Source organism: Leguminivora glycinivorella, chromosome 7, assembly GCF_023078275.1.
Source record: "Leguminivora glycinivorella isolate SPB_JAAS2020 chromosome 7, LegGlyc_1.1, whole genome shotgun sequence".
Classification (NCBI taxonomy): Eukaryota; Metazoa; Arthropoda; class Insecta; order Lepidoptera; family Tortricidae; genus Leguminivora; species Leguminivora glycinivorella.
The window spans coordinates 19,536,861-19,554,060 of NC_062977.1; the positions used below are offsets into that span (position 1 = coordinate 19,536,861).

Below are 17,200 nucleotides of genomic sequence, written 5' to 3' on the forward strand. Positions count from 1 at the left end.
AATTTCACCACCCCCTTTCTTCCCGTGGGTGTCGTAGAAGTCGACTGTGGGATAAGGGTTAAATTGTGGCGTAGGCGAGAGGCTGGTAACCTGTCACTGCAATGTCACAATTTGGATTTCTTTTAATCCCTTTTTGCCAAGAGTGGCACTGAAACTTAGTATTCATGTGCTCTGCCTACCCCTTTATGGGATACAGGCGTGATTATATGTATGTATGTATGTTTATTTAATATTAAATAATATTATACAAAACATCGATAACTTAGGAGTATTATGTTAATTTTATGCCATATTATGTTACTGCTGTACTTTATTCAATAATTTTAGAATGATTATTATGTTATGTTAGGTAGTTAATTGATTATGTTAATTTTATGTTACATTATTTTCCCCTTCAACTTCATGTAAATATTTCTACGCCGTTGCATGCCGGCAGAATATGCTGTTCTAACACCTATTTTACTAACAAAAACTGTACCATATTCTCAGAAATAAATGATTATGATTATGATTAATAAATCGTGTTAACATGTGCCCTTATGGGCTTTTAACACCAGGAGAAGCGGTCTAGGTTTGAGAAACATGACTTTTTAGGAATGACACGCCAAAGAATTATACTTTTCAGTACAGATGGTGCTTTTTTTAACGCACTAGTGCGAGAAGTGGTTAATTTTTTGTCAAGTCAAAACTTCGGAGGGCCATCTGTACTAAAAATGACGTACGATACACGTGCGAAAAGGATATTCGTTTTCCCCTCACTAGCTCGGAAACACGAGTTTTGTCCTTTAATACCAGCGGGTAAAATCTCATTTTATCCACTAGTGGGTAAAGTAATTTGACCTTGAATAAAGTCAAATTTAACTGCTTTAAAATTGATAAAAGTAGGTGAACCTAGTAATAAAGATGATTTACCACCTGTGGAACTACTGGAAGCAGTGATAAACGCATTTTTTGCGTTGTAGTTTCCTCGCTATAGTGAGGGGAAAAGTTTTGTGTTACACTCGGGTGCAAATGTATTTTACTTCTCGTGTGTTAAAAAACTCGCAAGTTCAGGATTCTATTTTAGAACCTTTCACTTGCTCGTTTTTCAATTCCACACTCGGCGTTAAAATATAACTTTGCCCCCTTGTATTGGCTTCGTGCGAAGTGCATGGAGGGGGTAAGCAAAGCGATCGCAGTGCTTGCGGTGGTCAAAATCGACACTGATTGTGGTTGTCATCTATCAAACCTCATAAAATATAATACAATGCGTAATGTTTGATATGGGGCATCAATGTTGTTTCGTTGTTAATTGTAAAAATAATGGCATAAATAGTCGTTGCACGTTCTATGCGTTTCTTAGAGCACACTGGAAATTGGATCAAAGAACTAAATGGATAGCTACGGTGAAAAGAAAACGTAAGTGACATGTCAAAACAAAACATTATAATAAATTATATTTAAGCTTTGTTTACCTAATATTGTTCAATACGCTGTTAGTATTTTTCCTACCGTAAAAGATTATGCTTAAAGATTCAGGCCTAGCCTGGGAATAGGCCCGTGTCGGATATTTCTGCGGCCGCGGACATGACTACGTGCTTACGTTTAGATTTGTTTTATATGGCATTAACGGGACGGAGGTTTAGCGAATACCATATCACTAGCTCGAAGAACTTGTACCATTACTCCTATGTTCTTCAAGATTCCTTATATGCCCTGCCAGCACCAATTTATTGACTCTTTCTGTAGTCTGGGGTTGGAAGTTTATACCGTGAGTAATGGCTTTGGAAACTGATTTTTGGTATTATATCCATGTCTTTATAATCTATCTACCTAAATTACACTTGAAACAGTAGCTCTTGTTATTTGATTTATTTAAAATTAACGAAAAATCGTTAAAATATAATGTTTGTTTACATGTCATTTTTTGATATTTTCCACTTCAATTTCACATGGTAGTGGGCGTAATTGTCGTGCACGTAGCCAATAACAAATAACTATTACGCACTTGTATTCGTAATGTACTATTTTTTTGCTTGACGCGTCCACTCTGCCTCTACATGGCCTCTACGCAAAACTTTTGCTACATTTCACTTTTACTTTGCTACGAGCTGCTATGAGCTACGGCGTAGCACCCGTAGCTATATACGATTTTTTATTATTATTATATATGGGCTTACACTTGGCCACAGACTAGCCAAAGGCAAAGACGTGGCCTACGATAGTCCCGACTAATACAGCTTTCAGACAAAAAAAAACTAAATCTAAATCACTTCATCCGTTCGGGAGCTACGATGCCACAGACAGACACACACACAGACAGACAGACAGACAAACAGACAGACAAACAGACAGACAGACACGTCAAACTTATAACACCCCGTCGTTTTTGCGTCGGGGGTTAAAAAGTTAGAATCGAAAATACTGATTTTATATTTTAACGTATGATCGACGAGTTGTATTCTTTACGGTTATATATGTAGGCGTGTTCAGTGGATACATGTGGAACTCAACATCATTGTGTAATAATGGAAAAAATGGATCAGTTACAATTGTCCCCCAGTCGAGATTTGCCCCTGCTGTACCTTAGTTATCTTCTTAAAAAGTACTTATATTAAAAATTTATTGTTTTGATTTAATTTTAACTTTTGGTACTACAAACTCAACTTTTTCCATTAACACTGGGCGGATTCAACACCATCAACATCAACCCAATTCCCAAACGCTACAAACGCCCACCATTTCCCTGTTCACTTCCATCCTTCTTCTAACATTGTACACCACACGTACCTCACATTCAAAACGTCATAAGCACCTAACATTTTCTAAGAATCCCAGTCCTTCTTACATGCAATCTGTTTCCCAATTATCAAAACGTCTTAAGCGCCTTACCTTTGTTAAGAAAATACGTCGTTTCATCCAGGCTGGTATCGAGTCAGTCCTTCCACACAAACGGTTCTCCTAACTGAAAAAGATCCTAAGCGCCCCAAGATTCCTAAGAATATACGTTGTTTCACCCAGAGTGGTATCAAGTCGGTCCTTTCATGCAAACGATTAAACTTGAAAAGGTCTTAAGCGCCTCACTGTTCTTAAGAACATACGTTGTTTTGTACAGGATGGTTGAGACGAGGCGTGGCGTGTGACTGCAATACCGCCACTGTGCTCCGGACAGCGCGCCGTGCGGACATGGCGCGACTCCTGCGGCCGCCGACCCGCACGTGAGTTTACAACTTTTATTATTGAAGTGAAGCTTCTAATACGACTTTCACAGCCTTAAGACGATACAGGAGGGGTCAATAGGCTAGTTTCCTATACTTCAAATAATAGTACATTACGATACGATACAAGTGCGTAAAAAAGGAAGTGGCGATAAATTAAAACACGACACGACGTTTTTCTTCGGAGGGTCATCTGTACTGAAAAACATCGTACGATACACGTGCGAAAAGGAAATTCGTAACTCGTGTCGATTTAAAACACTCTCTTCGGTCGTGTTTTAATTTATCGCCACTCGTTTCGAACTTCCTTTTTTACGCACTTGTATCGTAATGTACTATTATGTAGTGCACGAAATAAAGCACCACATAATTAGAAGAAATATATGGACAGTAGTTATGTTTAAACATAATTTATACACCGTGTTTCACTTAACACTAAAAACCTGAAAACAGTTTGTTCAGAATCGAGAGTAGAATCGATTGAGCTTTATCTTGATGGGGGTAATATTTTTATTTAAATTAGTATTATTAGTTATTTTTTACGTGCCCATTCTATTGTACTCGTAATACAACATTGTGTATATCGCATTGCTAGAGGTTGTTACCTTTTTCAGTATTTAGGGGTATTAATACTGGCTGGTTACTTGGACGATTATTTTTTCCGCTACTAGTTTGACGTTGTTTGTCAGTTTAATCTTAATGTTTATCATAAGTCATAACAAATTGAAGTCGTACCTAAGTACAACCTTGTCATTTTGAATATTGGGTTTAAATTTGCTTACTGCGATTACCTGTCCAATTTGAAGTTTACTGTGATAAAGCTTTAAGGTGTTTTACAGTGACATCTTAGCTGTTTATTGGTAAACCTTATGTCGTTGCAGTAACGTACACAAATAAATAGTCTTATGGTTTATGATGGTAGTTAGCAATTATTTTATTGAGTGTAGAGCTAAAAGTCAAGTAGAGCTGTACAGAAAATTAAAAATTCAATTTAAAAAAAAGTAACGATCAGATTAAAAGATGAATACTCTAGATGAGTTTAAAAAAATAAAAATCAGTTGGGGTGTCTGAGGTTTTGAGTGATACCGGAAACACGTTGTATTTAATAAGTCAATGAGAAAGATATAACGTAAATGAATCAGTATTTCATAGTAATTCCATATTAGAAGTGACGTCAAATAGCTGATTTAAAGCTGCCACTATAACAAAAAAATCTTCCAGTTGGGTTGTCACTTGAGTTTGACAGTGACACTATCACTCTTCGTAGCAAAGATATTAAAAATTTCATGGCTTAGTCTATGGTTCGTAGTCATTCACTATTGGTTGACAGTGACACTTGAGTCACTTGACAGTCAGACATACCGAACTGTTTGAGCTGACTGTTAAAACTTTTTTTTTAGAAATGATTTTGTCGTTTTCTTGGGTGTATGAAACAACACATGTGACGTCACGAAGCTGTTGTCTTGACGTTTGTAACTTACGCTCTTTCTGCTCGAAGTAGTAATAAGAAGGGATTTTCTCATTAAAATAGCAGTTTTTGGAAAAATAAAAAAATACGTGTATCTTTTAGTATTGAGTTCTTTCAAATCAAACAATAAAAAGTTGTACTCAAAAATATGTAATGTTGTCAATTCGAATTTTGAAATACTTACTCCTTCCTATTTTCATTTCCACTTTACGAAGTTTCACTTCTTCAGCGCGGGCTACACGCACTATTTTTTCCTGTGTTCTCTGTGACGTAAAATAATAGATTTATTCTTAAAGTGGGAAATAGTCGGGGTCGTGACTGTCATGAGTTCAAACCTTATCGGCAAATGGATTTATGATGAAAAAAAAAATACAAAAAAAAGAGGGCGTTACTTTCTTCATAATTTTTTAGTTTCGTTTTATTTAATTTATGACTGAAAGTTGGTAAAAGGTGAACTTTTATTATATTCTACAGAAAAGTAAGTTAAGTTTGTAAATTGCGGGAATTGTCCTGTGTGATTCTAATTACGCTTTAATCGCAGCAGGAGCTAACATTTTTCACAACAGAATGGAAATGATCCCCTTTTTAACCCCCGACGCAAAAACGACGGGGTGTTATAAGCTTATAAGTTTGACGTGTCTGTCTGTCTGTCTGTGTGTGTGTGTCTGTCTGTGGCATCGTAGCTCCCGAACGGATGAAGTGATTTAGATTTAGTTTTTTTTTGTCTGAAAGCTGTATTAGTCGGGACTATCGTAGGCCACGTCTTTGCCTTTGGCTAGTCTGTGGCCAAGTGTAAGCCCATATATAATAATAATATAAAATCGTATATAGCTACGGGTGCTACGCCGTACCCCTCACTAGCTCGGAAACACGTGTTTTGTCCTTTAATACCAGCGGGTAAAAACGCATTTTATCCACTAGTGGGTAAAGTAATTTGATCTTGAATAAAGTCAAATTAACTGCTTTAAAATTGATGAAAGTAGGTGAATCTAGTAATAAAACCGGCCAAGAGCGTGTCGGGCCACGCTCAGTGTAGGGTTCCGTAGTTTTTCGTATTTTTCTCAAAAACTACTGAACCTATCAAGTTCAAAACAATTTTCCTAGAAAGTATTTATAAAGTTCTACTTTTGTAATTTTTTTCATATTTTTTAAACATATGGTTCAAAAGTTAGAGGGGGGGGGATGCACTTTTTTTTCCTTTAGGAGCGATTATTTCCGAAAATATTAATATTATCAAAAAACGGTCTTAGTAAACCCTTATTCATTTTTAAATACCTATCCAACAATATATCACACGTTGGGGTTGGAATGAAAAAAAATATCAGCCCCCACTTTACATGTAGGGGGGGTACCCTAATAAAACATTTTTTTCAATTTTTTATTTTTGCACTTTGTTGGCGTGATTGATATACGTATTGGTACCAAATTTCAGCTTTCTAGTGCTTACGGTTACTGAGATTATCCGCGGACGGACGGACGGACGGACGGACGGACGGACGGACGGACGGACGGACAGACAGACATGGCGAAACTATAAGGGTTCCTAGTTGACTACGGAACCCTAAAAATGATTTACCACCTGTGGAACTACTGGAAGCAGCATTTTTTGCGTTGTAGTTTCCTCGCTATAGTGAGGGGAAAAGTTTTGTGTTACACTTGGGTGCAAATGTATTTTACTTCTCGTGTGTTAAAATACAACTTTGCCCCCTTGTATAACAAATAAAACATACAAAACGCGAGAATTTAAATTTTAAAGTGTTAAATTATTATGTTTGTGGTCCACGTTTGAAGGTCTTTAGCGACAATAGCTAAACAGTCTGACGCCGATATTAATAAATATTATCGATATCGGTGTCAGATTAACATATTTAATCTGTGTTGAAAAAATAATAGCCGTATTATAGTTGATTATTCCCTGAAGAGATAGATATATCATTGCTGTAAACTAAGCATATTAACATTTGTTTTAACAACTATAAATTTTAATTAAGGGTATATATAAATTGCTTGTAAATACTTAACGGATTGAAAAAAGATGGACGCGTTTTGTTAGACAAAAGAAGTATTAACCATTTCTGCAAAAAATTTTGATATTTATACTTCAATACAAAAATGAAAATCAAGTAATATCTTTTCTAATACATATTTTAGGCATTTTGATAGTCGTATACATTATAATGAATAAAGTCGATAAAAAAAAGTGATTAAGAAATGATACTGCGATATTAATGAATTACGTCTACGTCTCCATAGACTTCAGTATAAGTGAATTTCATCCTTATGCGGAGGCTGATGAAGATGTTGACCGCGTTGACGGTGGTAAAGCTTTTGTGTTGAATTACGAAAATATACAAATATAGTCTTTTTATTTTGCATTTCCATTCCCCGTTTTGTTTAAGCCGAATATTTTGTCGTTTTTCGTAATAAAATGCGTCAATCATTTTCATCTAAGTCTGTAAAACATATTCGATGGTCTTCTGTGTGGCCCAGAATCGACGATCTTCTTTACCGAGACGTTTTCGCAATCGAAGAACGTATTCAAAACTCATAGTAACCGCAGCTATTACGTAGTTAGTTGTAAATGGAATATTCGAATCGCAATCGAGTCGTTCGAAGCGGCTCGATGTCGGCGTCGACCCGACATGCCGACATTGCCGACATCCAATTTCGGTGTAGTGGTGGCGTTCTGACGCTTTTTCGGTGACACTGGCCGCGACGCGTGGCTCTCAAACCGAGCCGGTGTATAGGGTTGTCAACATATAGTGAAAACTTAAGTACACAAACATATCTGCAACGTAGACGTTGATTAAATATGACTGTCTGTCATACTAACAATATTGTATATCTTTATTTTTCTCTCGATATGAACAATGATTCTCAAAGTCGTTGCTGCGTGCTCTAACCTCTAGCGACCCACCATACAAAAAAATTGCCAATCTTTGAATCAATGGTACTATAAAACACGGCTAAATTTAATTTTTTTGAAAATCGAACGAATCAAAACAAAAGCTACTCAATTCTATTTATCATAGATTCAAATTCCATCGTAGGTATTTTGTCCTAGTATTTGGACATTGAACCTCAGGAGGCTAAACGAACTTTGGTTTCAGTTACAGTAAAAAATCCGGATTCAGTGCGACAAAAATGCCATTAAAATTTAATACTTTTTGCTTTTCATTCGATTATTTCTGAACATTGTCATCAAAACATACTATGACGGGATGGTTTGAAATCATGCACGATGACAATTGAATTTGTTAGCAAATTTCTTACCCTTTTGAACCCTGATCGCCGCATGGAAATAAGCAAGATTTTACCGAACATTCGCCCAACGGTCCTATTGCAGAACCACTAAAGTTATTATTCAGAAATAAGTGTGAACTAAAAGTTTGAACTTAGTGTATGAACTTTGTTGAAAACTTCACAAAGTTTTTAATGTTTCGTGAAGTTGACTTAAACTTGAAATTTAACACGTGATTTTTCTAAATTTTTATGACATCTCTGTTTTATTTGCATAATATGGAAACTAAACACTTATATATGGCAAATCAAATGGCAAATCATGAAACTTTTACAGCATTTAAAACAAAGTACAAAGTCGGCCACCTTCACATAAAAATGCAAAAATAAACTCAAGCGACAGCCCTAGCATCGGTCAGCAAGGGCCCTCCGTCAGCGCCAACATTTGTCACTTGATTACGCGACCTAATGGATGGCCATCGGTGCCAGTTATTTCTGGCCGGTAATTAATACCAATACGTAGGTCAAGCACTCTTGGCTACAGCGCTTTTGAAAAGGGTCGCCATTTGTTTTGGAACGTGGAAGTCTTGAAGGTTACCTAGATTTTGTTTACGATTATGAAAGGTGCTTATTACTTAATAAAAACTGACAAGAAAAAATATGTTTTAACTTTTTAAAATGTTTATGTTGGTTGGTAGGCGACAATAATATTACTTATAGGGATTACAATTTTATATTTCTTAAGGTTGTTTCCTTCATTGTACAACAGGACGGTTACAAAATTTAGGGAAATGATAAATATAGTGTCATTCATTTTGGAGGATTCTAGAATGTAATAAATGTTTTTTTAAACAAATAATTGTTGTTGGCAGGGTGGGGCGGCTTCGTCGGGTCCTCGTGTAGGATGTCATTGAAGACGCCGACGCCGGCCGCCGGCGAGCGCGAGACCTGGGGCAAGAAGGTCGACTTCCTGCTCTCAGTCATCGGCTTTGCCGTCGACTTGGCCAACGTGTGGCGCTTCCCCTACCTCTGCTACAAGAATGGAGGGGGTAAGTTCAGATATAGTGAGACTCGGGACAAAAAAGGCGACTTTCTGCTCTTTGCCGTCGATTTATCTAACGTGTAGCGCTTTATTTGTCTCTGCTACAAGAATGGAGGGGATAATTCGGCTGTAGCTACAACTGGAGCATGAAGGTCGACTTTTTGCTCTCAGTCATCGGCTTTGCCGTTGACGTGGCCAACGTGTGGCAGTTTCCCTACCTCTGCTACAAGAATATGGAGGGGGTAAGTTCAGATGTAGTGAGACTCGGGACAAAAAAGGCGACTTTCTGCTCTTTGCCGTCGATTTATCCAACGTGTAGCGCTTTATTTATCTCTGCTACAAGAATGGAGGGGATCATTCGGCTGTAGTGTAGAGACAACTGGAGCAAGAAGGTCGACTTTCTGCTCTCAGTCATTGGCTTTGCCGTCGACTTGGCCAACGTGTGGCGGTTTCCCTACCTCTGCTACAAGAATATAGAGGGGTTAAGTTCAGATGCAGTGAGACATGGGATAGAAAGGTGTAACAGAACAAGCGTCTATGACGAGGAAATTGACTCGTTATTACATATAAAACTTACGGCGAATCAACTTTTCCTTGACCAACTTTCTTGGTGCATATTTTCTTTGGGATTTCATTGGATATTTTAACAAATAATATCTGTGATGTTTAATCACATGTATAGTCACGTCTTCACTCATAAAATTCACTGTTATTCTACGCAAAACAGGTTGGAAAAACGTATTTATCAACAAACTACGTTCACATGGACGGAATACTGACACTGACAATTGTCAGCTGCGTAACGTTCCGATATTATGTCTTGGTTTCATTTACGAGTCAAACAGGTAATAATCACTGATATTGATTATTATACTTCCTGAATATATCATTCAATGTAACAATTAAGAACAAATGTGATCTTTCATTGCGAAGTCACTTACTAAATTGATTTAAACAATCTTTCACAAAATAATATTTACGTAAAAATATTTACGGAACACTCCACTATTGGACTATATAGGTATCAATACCAATAGCTCTGTCTCTCTCTAAAACAGCTGCAATCTGCACGTGTTAATAGGCAAACATCCGCGTGATGATTGTGAACTTTATTACGTAAGGCGTACGACTTAGTAAACAAAACAGTTATGACCTTTTTCTTATGCATGTAATTTAGCGGCTATCCATTGTTACTTGTCGCTCTTTTGTCGCTCTTTTGTAGCCTTTTTGTCGCTCTTTTGTCGCTCTTTTGTAGCCCTTTTGTCGCTCTTTTGTCGCTTTTTTGTCGCTCTTTTGTAGCTCTTTTGTCGCCTTTTTGTCGCTCTTTTGTCGCTCTTTTTGAATCTATAAAAGGGTCGGAGGGAGCCGACGCGCGTCATTCTTACAATATCCACAAGACTAACAGTGTCTCTGGCTTTCGTGTGTTATACTGGTGAGTGAAGTTGTTCTGCTATTATTTCTCTGTTTGTTTTTACTTAGAAATTATTCTAAGTGATGTAAACTTTGAAATTGTGTCTCTGTTTGATTGTGCGGGGACAATATCGTCGTACAGTTGAACTTAGACCTATGGTGGAATTGCTTTACTGTCAGTTGTGGGGTTATTTTAGTGTTCTATTTATAGTGTAGTGTTACATTTAAATTGATGTGTATAGTGAAGTTTTCTGTGCTTTGTTTCTTGAGTGCCGTCAAGCAATACAAAGACTGGGTCGATGTATGGCTGGTGCTTGGAGATAAGTCTGTGTTTGGTTTTGTAGGGAGTAATTCTTGCAAAACTAAGCTTAGATTATAGCACGTAAAGAAAACTTCACTCGTTTGTTTAGTTGGTCAGTAAAATTGAATTTAGTAATTTTCTATGGGGTTATTTTATGAAAGTTATAAGCCAGATCATTGTTTGTGACAGACTGTTGTCCGGCTAAGCGCTTTATACCTTGCGGCTGTTAAACATAAGGCGTTTAGGGGTCTTTTTGTTCCAAGTGGAGGCTTGGGCGTCTTTATTTACTTACAAAAGGCGTACTTTCTCACCGGTCTCAAAGAGTCCAACTGTTGGATGGAAGTGAGGACTTTCACGATTGACGAAAGACATTAGGAGTAATCCTTGCTCACTGAAGTCGGCAGTATTTGAGGCTGGGGTCCTATATATATATATATTTATTTACTCGGTGCTCTGGTCCATGCTGGCGTTGGTCGCTGGGGATTTCGGTTGTGATTGATCCATATCTAAGTAAAGTTTGATCGCAGCTGGGTCTCCCATGTGGCTGGTACTGGTGTGTCCTAGAATACTGGATATATACACGGATAGGGCGATCTACTCTCTGCTACCCTAGCCTGCGGGCAAAAGCAGAGGGGGGGATCATAACTCAAGCCTATAGGTTGCCTATCTCAGCTTCGCTGGCTGAACTGTACAGCTTATGGTAGGGATACACTTGTGCATATTTTGAACACAAGATCTATGGTAAGTGATGGTCTGTGTTTCAGATATGCTAGAGTAGGGAAAACGATAGGACTAGGGTAAAGTCACACACTATTTCTATGAAAGTAGAGTTCTTTTATGATTGGTCTTGGAATATAATTGGTCAACGTGTATTGTGGAGAAATAATTTAACTACTACTACTTATATGGTTTGAATGGACTTTAAATGTGGTGTTTACTATCTTAAAATATGTGGTAAAACTGGTAATTTATAAAATCTCTTATTACTTAATTTATTTGAGTGAAATTAATAATTGTGGTAGCAATTTCTGATCTTTCGGTGTGGCTGCGGGACACTTAGTGTTGCTAACTGGTTTTAAAGGTAAATTCTATCAAGATGGTTAGGGAAACAAACTATTCTTTGGAATAAAAAGCATAGGTTTGTTATAGGGCCCAGTGGCATGCGAGCGCCGTCCACTGATGGAAAGTCAAAAGCTTAGAAAAGTTAGTAGACTTAGTTCTTATAAAAGTTAGCAACTGCTCGGTGTTTCGATAAAACATTAGAAAGATCGAGAAGTTATGGTCTATTAGCAGTATTGGGGAAAAGGGGGGTTTAGCTAGGGAAAAAGAAACAAAACAAAAAGGGGTTAGTTTGTAGATAGATAGCCCTTCAGGCTTACTTGCTTAGGATGCCCGATAATGTGGTTTGATTGGGCCTAAGGATTCCAGACGGTATCGCAAGTTCTCACCCCAAACCGGAATCGAAAATAGAGCGTAGCCGATGTTTTCTAAAATATTTTTTAATATTTATTTCATGAATGTTTCACTCACTAACTTTTATTCTAAAATTCCTTCATCACGTCATTAATTTTCTCACTCATAACTTTTTAGGCCTAAATCTGATAAAATACTCTTCTATAACACTATATTATTATGCTACAATAACCTTTATTCTTCTTTAAAATATAAATAAGTAAAAATTTAAATATTAGTCAAAAATACAGCTGATACTCATTAAAGGATCTAGGTTATCGCGGTTCACGTCGAAGGGTTCTACTTATTCACGCTAGACGATCACAAGGCTAAATTTACGGGGTATATTTAAAGGGGGGTTAACTATACTGTTGATTAGTCAAGTAAGTAAGTAAATAAGTAAAGGTGAGCGGAGATTTAGTTACATTTGGTTCCGTGCCCAAGGGATCTAAGATGTGCTCTGTAGAACACATCTTGGATACCAAGGTTTATAAATAAATAATAGGAATTAGCCTTACCAGGCTACATTTGTTGTTGTGAAAACGAGTGGGTGTGCTGTATTTCTTGACTTATTTCATCTCTAAATAAAACTCATATACCTAATATTTTTATTCAATCGCTATTTCATAAAAACTAAAATAACTTTATCGTTAATAAACAAGTCTGTAGTATTTTCTTCCATTGTTCATTCTTGCCGCGTTCCGAGCGAAGTCATGCATCAGTACAGAATCAATTATATTTTCGTCTTCCTTTGGTACCTGAAAAAAAAAAAAAATTAAATTAAAATAGCATAGTAAACCTAGACAAAATCTATTTCTAGGAAATTAACTCATAATCGTAGTGGTTGAACTAAATATCGTCCCGATTAGGCCATTTGATTTGCACTGCTACGTAGCAATTGTTGGCGTTGGCGCAACTTAACGTTTCCTTGCGCCTATGCTTAGTACTATTATTTATTCTGTGCTTTAATGTATGTTTTTCTAGCTGAGGGATAGGCGGAGCTAGTACGTAAAATACTAGGTACTTATAGAAAAATACCCATGTACCTAAAATAAAAGGCCGGAGGCGCGGAGCTGTAGCACTTTAGAAGAGTTTGCCACCTAGTGACCGGAATTGGAAACATAAGTGTGTACACAATGTACAATAGCAATAGAATTTCATGTTAAAACAAATAGTTCTCTATATGCCCAGTACATTTTCTTAGCAGGCTCTGCCATCTTCAGGGCTATTTTGAAATCTCACATCACGTTTGCACTTCACACCGGAGATCGGATAGCTTCGATGCTGTCTTATATAATTCATGAACACTCTGATATGTATGTTCCTGGCAGGCGTCTGTTATACAGAATTTCATTTATTGGCAGGATAACTACTAGTTAGGTCAGTAAGTAGGTCGCTAACATAGTCTAGATGTAAGATTATTTTCCTAAAATAATCCAGGATACCTAAGCCCTAGATTTAAGACCTAGTAATACAAGAAGATAGGCTCTAGTCTAATGGCTATGGGGGCGCGATTATTCATTGTCGCGCTGAAGTACAATATTATATGGGGCGTCCCGCCATTTTTCTATGAATGCTGAATAGCTACACGCATGTGGTATTATGACAAGTACATCCTTCGATGGATGGCTTGTTTGCATTTCAGTTGTAACTCTATAATCTACAAATTGGCTCACAGGATTTCATACATCATACAATAATTTGGCATATTGTTTGTACGGTTTGTACCAAATATTGTCACTGTAGTGCAGCCGTGAGAAGAATAGGTTTCTGTCTGTTAAGATATAGGTATAAATCATATTAGGACTAATTTTAGTTCATTAGCTTATAAGTCATCATATATTTTCATATTACATCCGTAGTAAACAAGCATACGTCCCTCTTGATGGTGAGAGGTCACCATAGCCTATATCTGCCAATTATTTCAATAAATTAAATCCACTGTACGAATTTCAACTTTCTATACGTATATATTTTTACTGTAGTAATACAAATAAGTATGTATGTATAAATAAGATTTTTAATAGCTCCATATGACATGAGTTCGTTACCTCACATGATAAGCTGTAGGCTAGTCTAAAATAGTAAGTGTAAAACCATACAATCATTATGTTCGGTAGATTGTGTACACAGCTTTTACGCAATATTTCACGGATCAGGCATATGCCAACATACATATTTTATTAGTTAAGTTAAATAGCTACACAATCGTCACCAGATTTCCTACGAAATTACCAGCATCTGGGAGGTCGTACCTCGCCATACCCTAACTCCAACACTGCTTGATCATTGTCACAATTGCTTAATGAATTTCATGAAAATTGATTGAAATTTGTAATATTCCTGTTAAGTAGGCATAGATAATAAGCACTATTATCATTATAAAACCATATTTTACTGAGGTTCAGAAAAAGTATGTAGTATGTGGTACGCATTAAGTATGTAAACTTACCTAACATGACCGGGTCCAGTCTGATTGTCGGATTACTTTGTTGTTCAGTAACGTTGAACATGAGCTGGTAGTGCAGATCAGCGAGTCCTTAGTACACTGAATGAAAATAGTCAGACATTAGAAATATTCATATAGATAGTGTAAGAAAGGGGTATTGTTTAGAGTGGGGTTCTGCCAATTGGGAACAATATTATTTTATTTATCTACTCACGGGGGCGCGTCGCTTAATTTTGAAACTAAGGCACGCCCGTGAGAAATATTGTGTCAGAAAAAACAACGCATACAGAAAAATTTACAGAAAGAAAAAAAAAATATTAAAAAGTTTGAGAACCCCTGCCTAGTAGTTCATATCTACATGAGCTAGGACATAAATGAGTTAGTAATAAGTTTGCTTTAACCAGTAAAATTATGATAAATTAATGTAAGTTCAATTTTCACTTCATCGCTTATTGCCATCGCTATACTTCGCCTAAATTATCTAAATATAATATTAATGCCATGAGCTGTTCACTTTTAAATTTAATAATTAGAACGTGTTATTATAATAAAACATAAGTACCTTTCATTTATATGAGGTCAGTAGATGTATGGAAGACGGTCCAACCTAAAGCGTGGCCTCTCGGGTAAAACCTGAAATTGTACATATTGAAAGATTAGTTAAAAAAGGGTGTATGTATGTTTAAGGAATCTTATTTGTAAATATGTATCATTAAGATTGTTTATATTTATCTAGGCCATTCATGGTTAAGAAAAAAAAAAGAAGAAGAACAACCATATCCATGTTTCTATGTAAAATTTCCTGTCGAGTCGTTTTACTCACTAAGTAGAGTTAATTAAGTTAAAAAGTAGCTGTTTAGTGGCTATGATTTTTTGTACTTACTTGAGGATAGTGCTAAGACGGAGTACAGTCCATAAAGGACACACCGGAAAATTCCTCAGTCCACCTGCACATTGCCGACAGCTGGGTGAATGTTCTTCGAGGATGGTTACCCATTTCATATACTGAAAATTAATACATACATTGTTTAAACTCAATGTAGCAGAAATAAAATCTATGCTAAGTCTGGATTTTTAGTCTACATAATTTTATTTAAGTATCAGACGTCAAGTTTTATCTTTGAAAAATACAAAATTAAAGTTTGGACAAGTTTCAATGCCTATTTTTAAATGTCATGACATTCATTTGAGGTCCTACAAATATTGCTTTCCATAATCCATAAGCTTGAGAAATTTTATTGGTTGGAACGGAAACAACATTACAAGTTCCAAGTACAGTTAGGAGACCTAGGTCAAGTAAATTAGTCAAAGATATAATTTTAATGCTTACCGTTTAACCAAGGTATGTTCAGTTTCTATAAATATTGTTTTTCATAAAATTTGTGGCAGATGTGTAGAAATATCGGGCATTGTAAATTCCAATTAGATGTTGACTGAAAAATCAAACAACCATATAAACCTCATTGAAAGTAACAAATCTATTTTGACAGTTAGGCCTATTTCACGTACATTTAGATCCTCTTAGGGAATGTGAAAGTCAGAAATTAACGTGGGAAATTTACTATCAATAACTTATCTGACGACAGAACAATGAAATAAGCAACATTTCACCATATATATTCGGTCTAGTCGTTGTAGTTCGCAAGTATGTTCTGCTGGGTTTCGAAAACGACGACTTGTTTGAAAACACATCAAATAATAAAACAAAAGCTTACCTTTCATGCAAAACTGCTTTTGAAGTAGGCAATTAGTTCACTTTATCAATTGAGGCATAGCCCGATAAGACATCCTTTGCATGGGCTGTTTGCTTATTAGATCATGAGTATGAGCACTAAATTCTTCTATTATCTTGATGAGAAACACAACAAAACACATGTCCATTGCATTCACGTTTTTTTTTCCAACAATAATGTCATGTCAATTTCGTAACCTCACTTTCGCTAACGGAAAATTACATTGCAATTGCAGTTCAGAGTTCAATTTGATAAAACAGGCTCACTTTGTCGACAAAATTATTTAGAAGTAACGCGTGTTTAGGGCAAATAATGTTTTGTTTGCATTTTCTTACTTAAATGACAAATGACAAAATGGCGAATATGGACGGTTCATGCATGACCGGCGTCGGCGCAGAATTGTCTGTCATATTGTTTAAGCAGATTAAAATGAAGCGAATATTTAAATAATTCTAATTGTAGATCACGTAATTAATAATGAGCTAAAGAAAACAAAACGGATCTGCCATTCTTTCGCGAAAAGAGCGGTTTGGCGATAAACATGGCAGATAGATTAGAGAAAATAATTTAACCACAGATAATATATATCTCCGCCAAAAGGTGTTCTATCGGTGACATTACACAAACTATCATTGTTTTTAAGTTGGTACGCTTGATGGTCATACAATGTTTGACAAAAGATATTCAGTAATTCAGTAATTTATTGTCCGGTGTTGTCATTTACAAAACTTTACTTCACTTTTCTCTACTTCATTATAGTAAAATTAATACAATAGATGTATTTAAATACAAAAGATTTTGTTAATTTAATTTTCTATTGCTTAAATCACATCAAACTATTCAAGTTGTGTAGATTCTGAACGGTATTTTGTAAATAGGGCCTAACACATGTCCCCTTACAAGTGCGG

The 17,200-nt window shown here is 36.3% G+C and overlaps 1 protein-coding gene and 1 long non-coding RNA gene across 3 annotated transcripts in view; one reads left to right on the plus strand and one right to left on the minus strand.

Annotated features, from left to right (window-relative positions):
* Nucleotides 1-3,080: 3,080 nt before the first annotated feature.
* LOC125227940 (sodium-dependent dopamine transporter) overlaps nucleotides 3,081-17,200 on the plus strand; it is a 54,510-nt gene continuing 40,390 nt past the window's right edge. For both annotated transcript variants that reach the window (XM_048132348.1, XM_048132347.1), the window contains exons 1-2: nucleotides 3,081-3,197; nucleotides 8,778-8,954. In XM_048132348.1, the coding sequence (XP_047988305.1) occupies nucleotides 8,810-8,954 (145 nt within the window). In that variant the 5' untranslated portion in view covers nucleotides 3,081-3,197; nucleotides 8,778-8,809. The remainder of the gene's footprint in view (nucleotides 3,198-8,777; nucleotides 8,955-17,200) is intronic.
* On the minus strand, nucleotides 12,711-16,358 carry LOC125227942. Its single transcript, XR_007177245.1, has 5 exons — nucleotides 15,890-16,358; nucleotides 15,443-15,564; nucleotides 15,122-15,192; nucleotides 14,563-14,658; nucleotides 12,711-12,868 (listed from the first exon to the last, which is right to left on the minus strand). It is a non-coding gene; the product is annotated as an uncharacterized LOC125227942 (long non-coding RNA).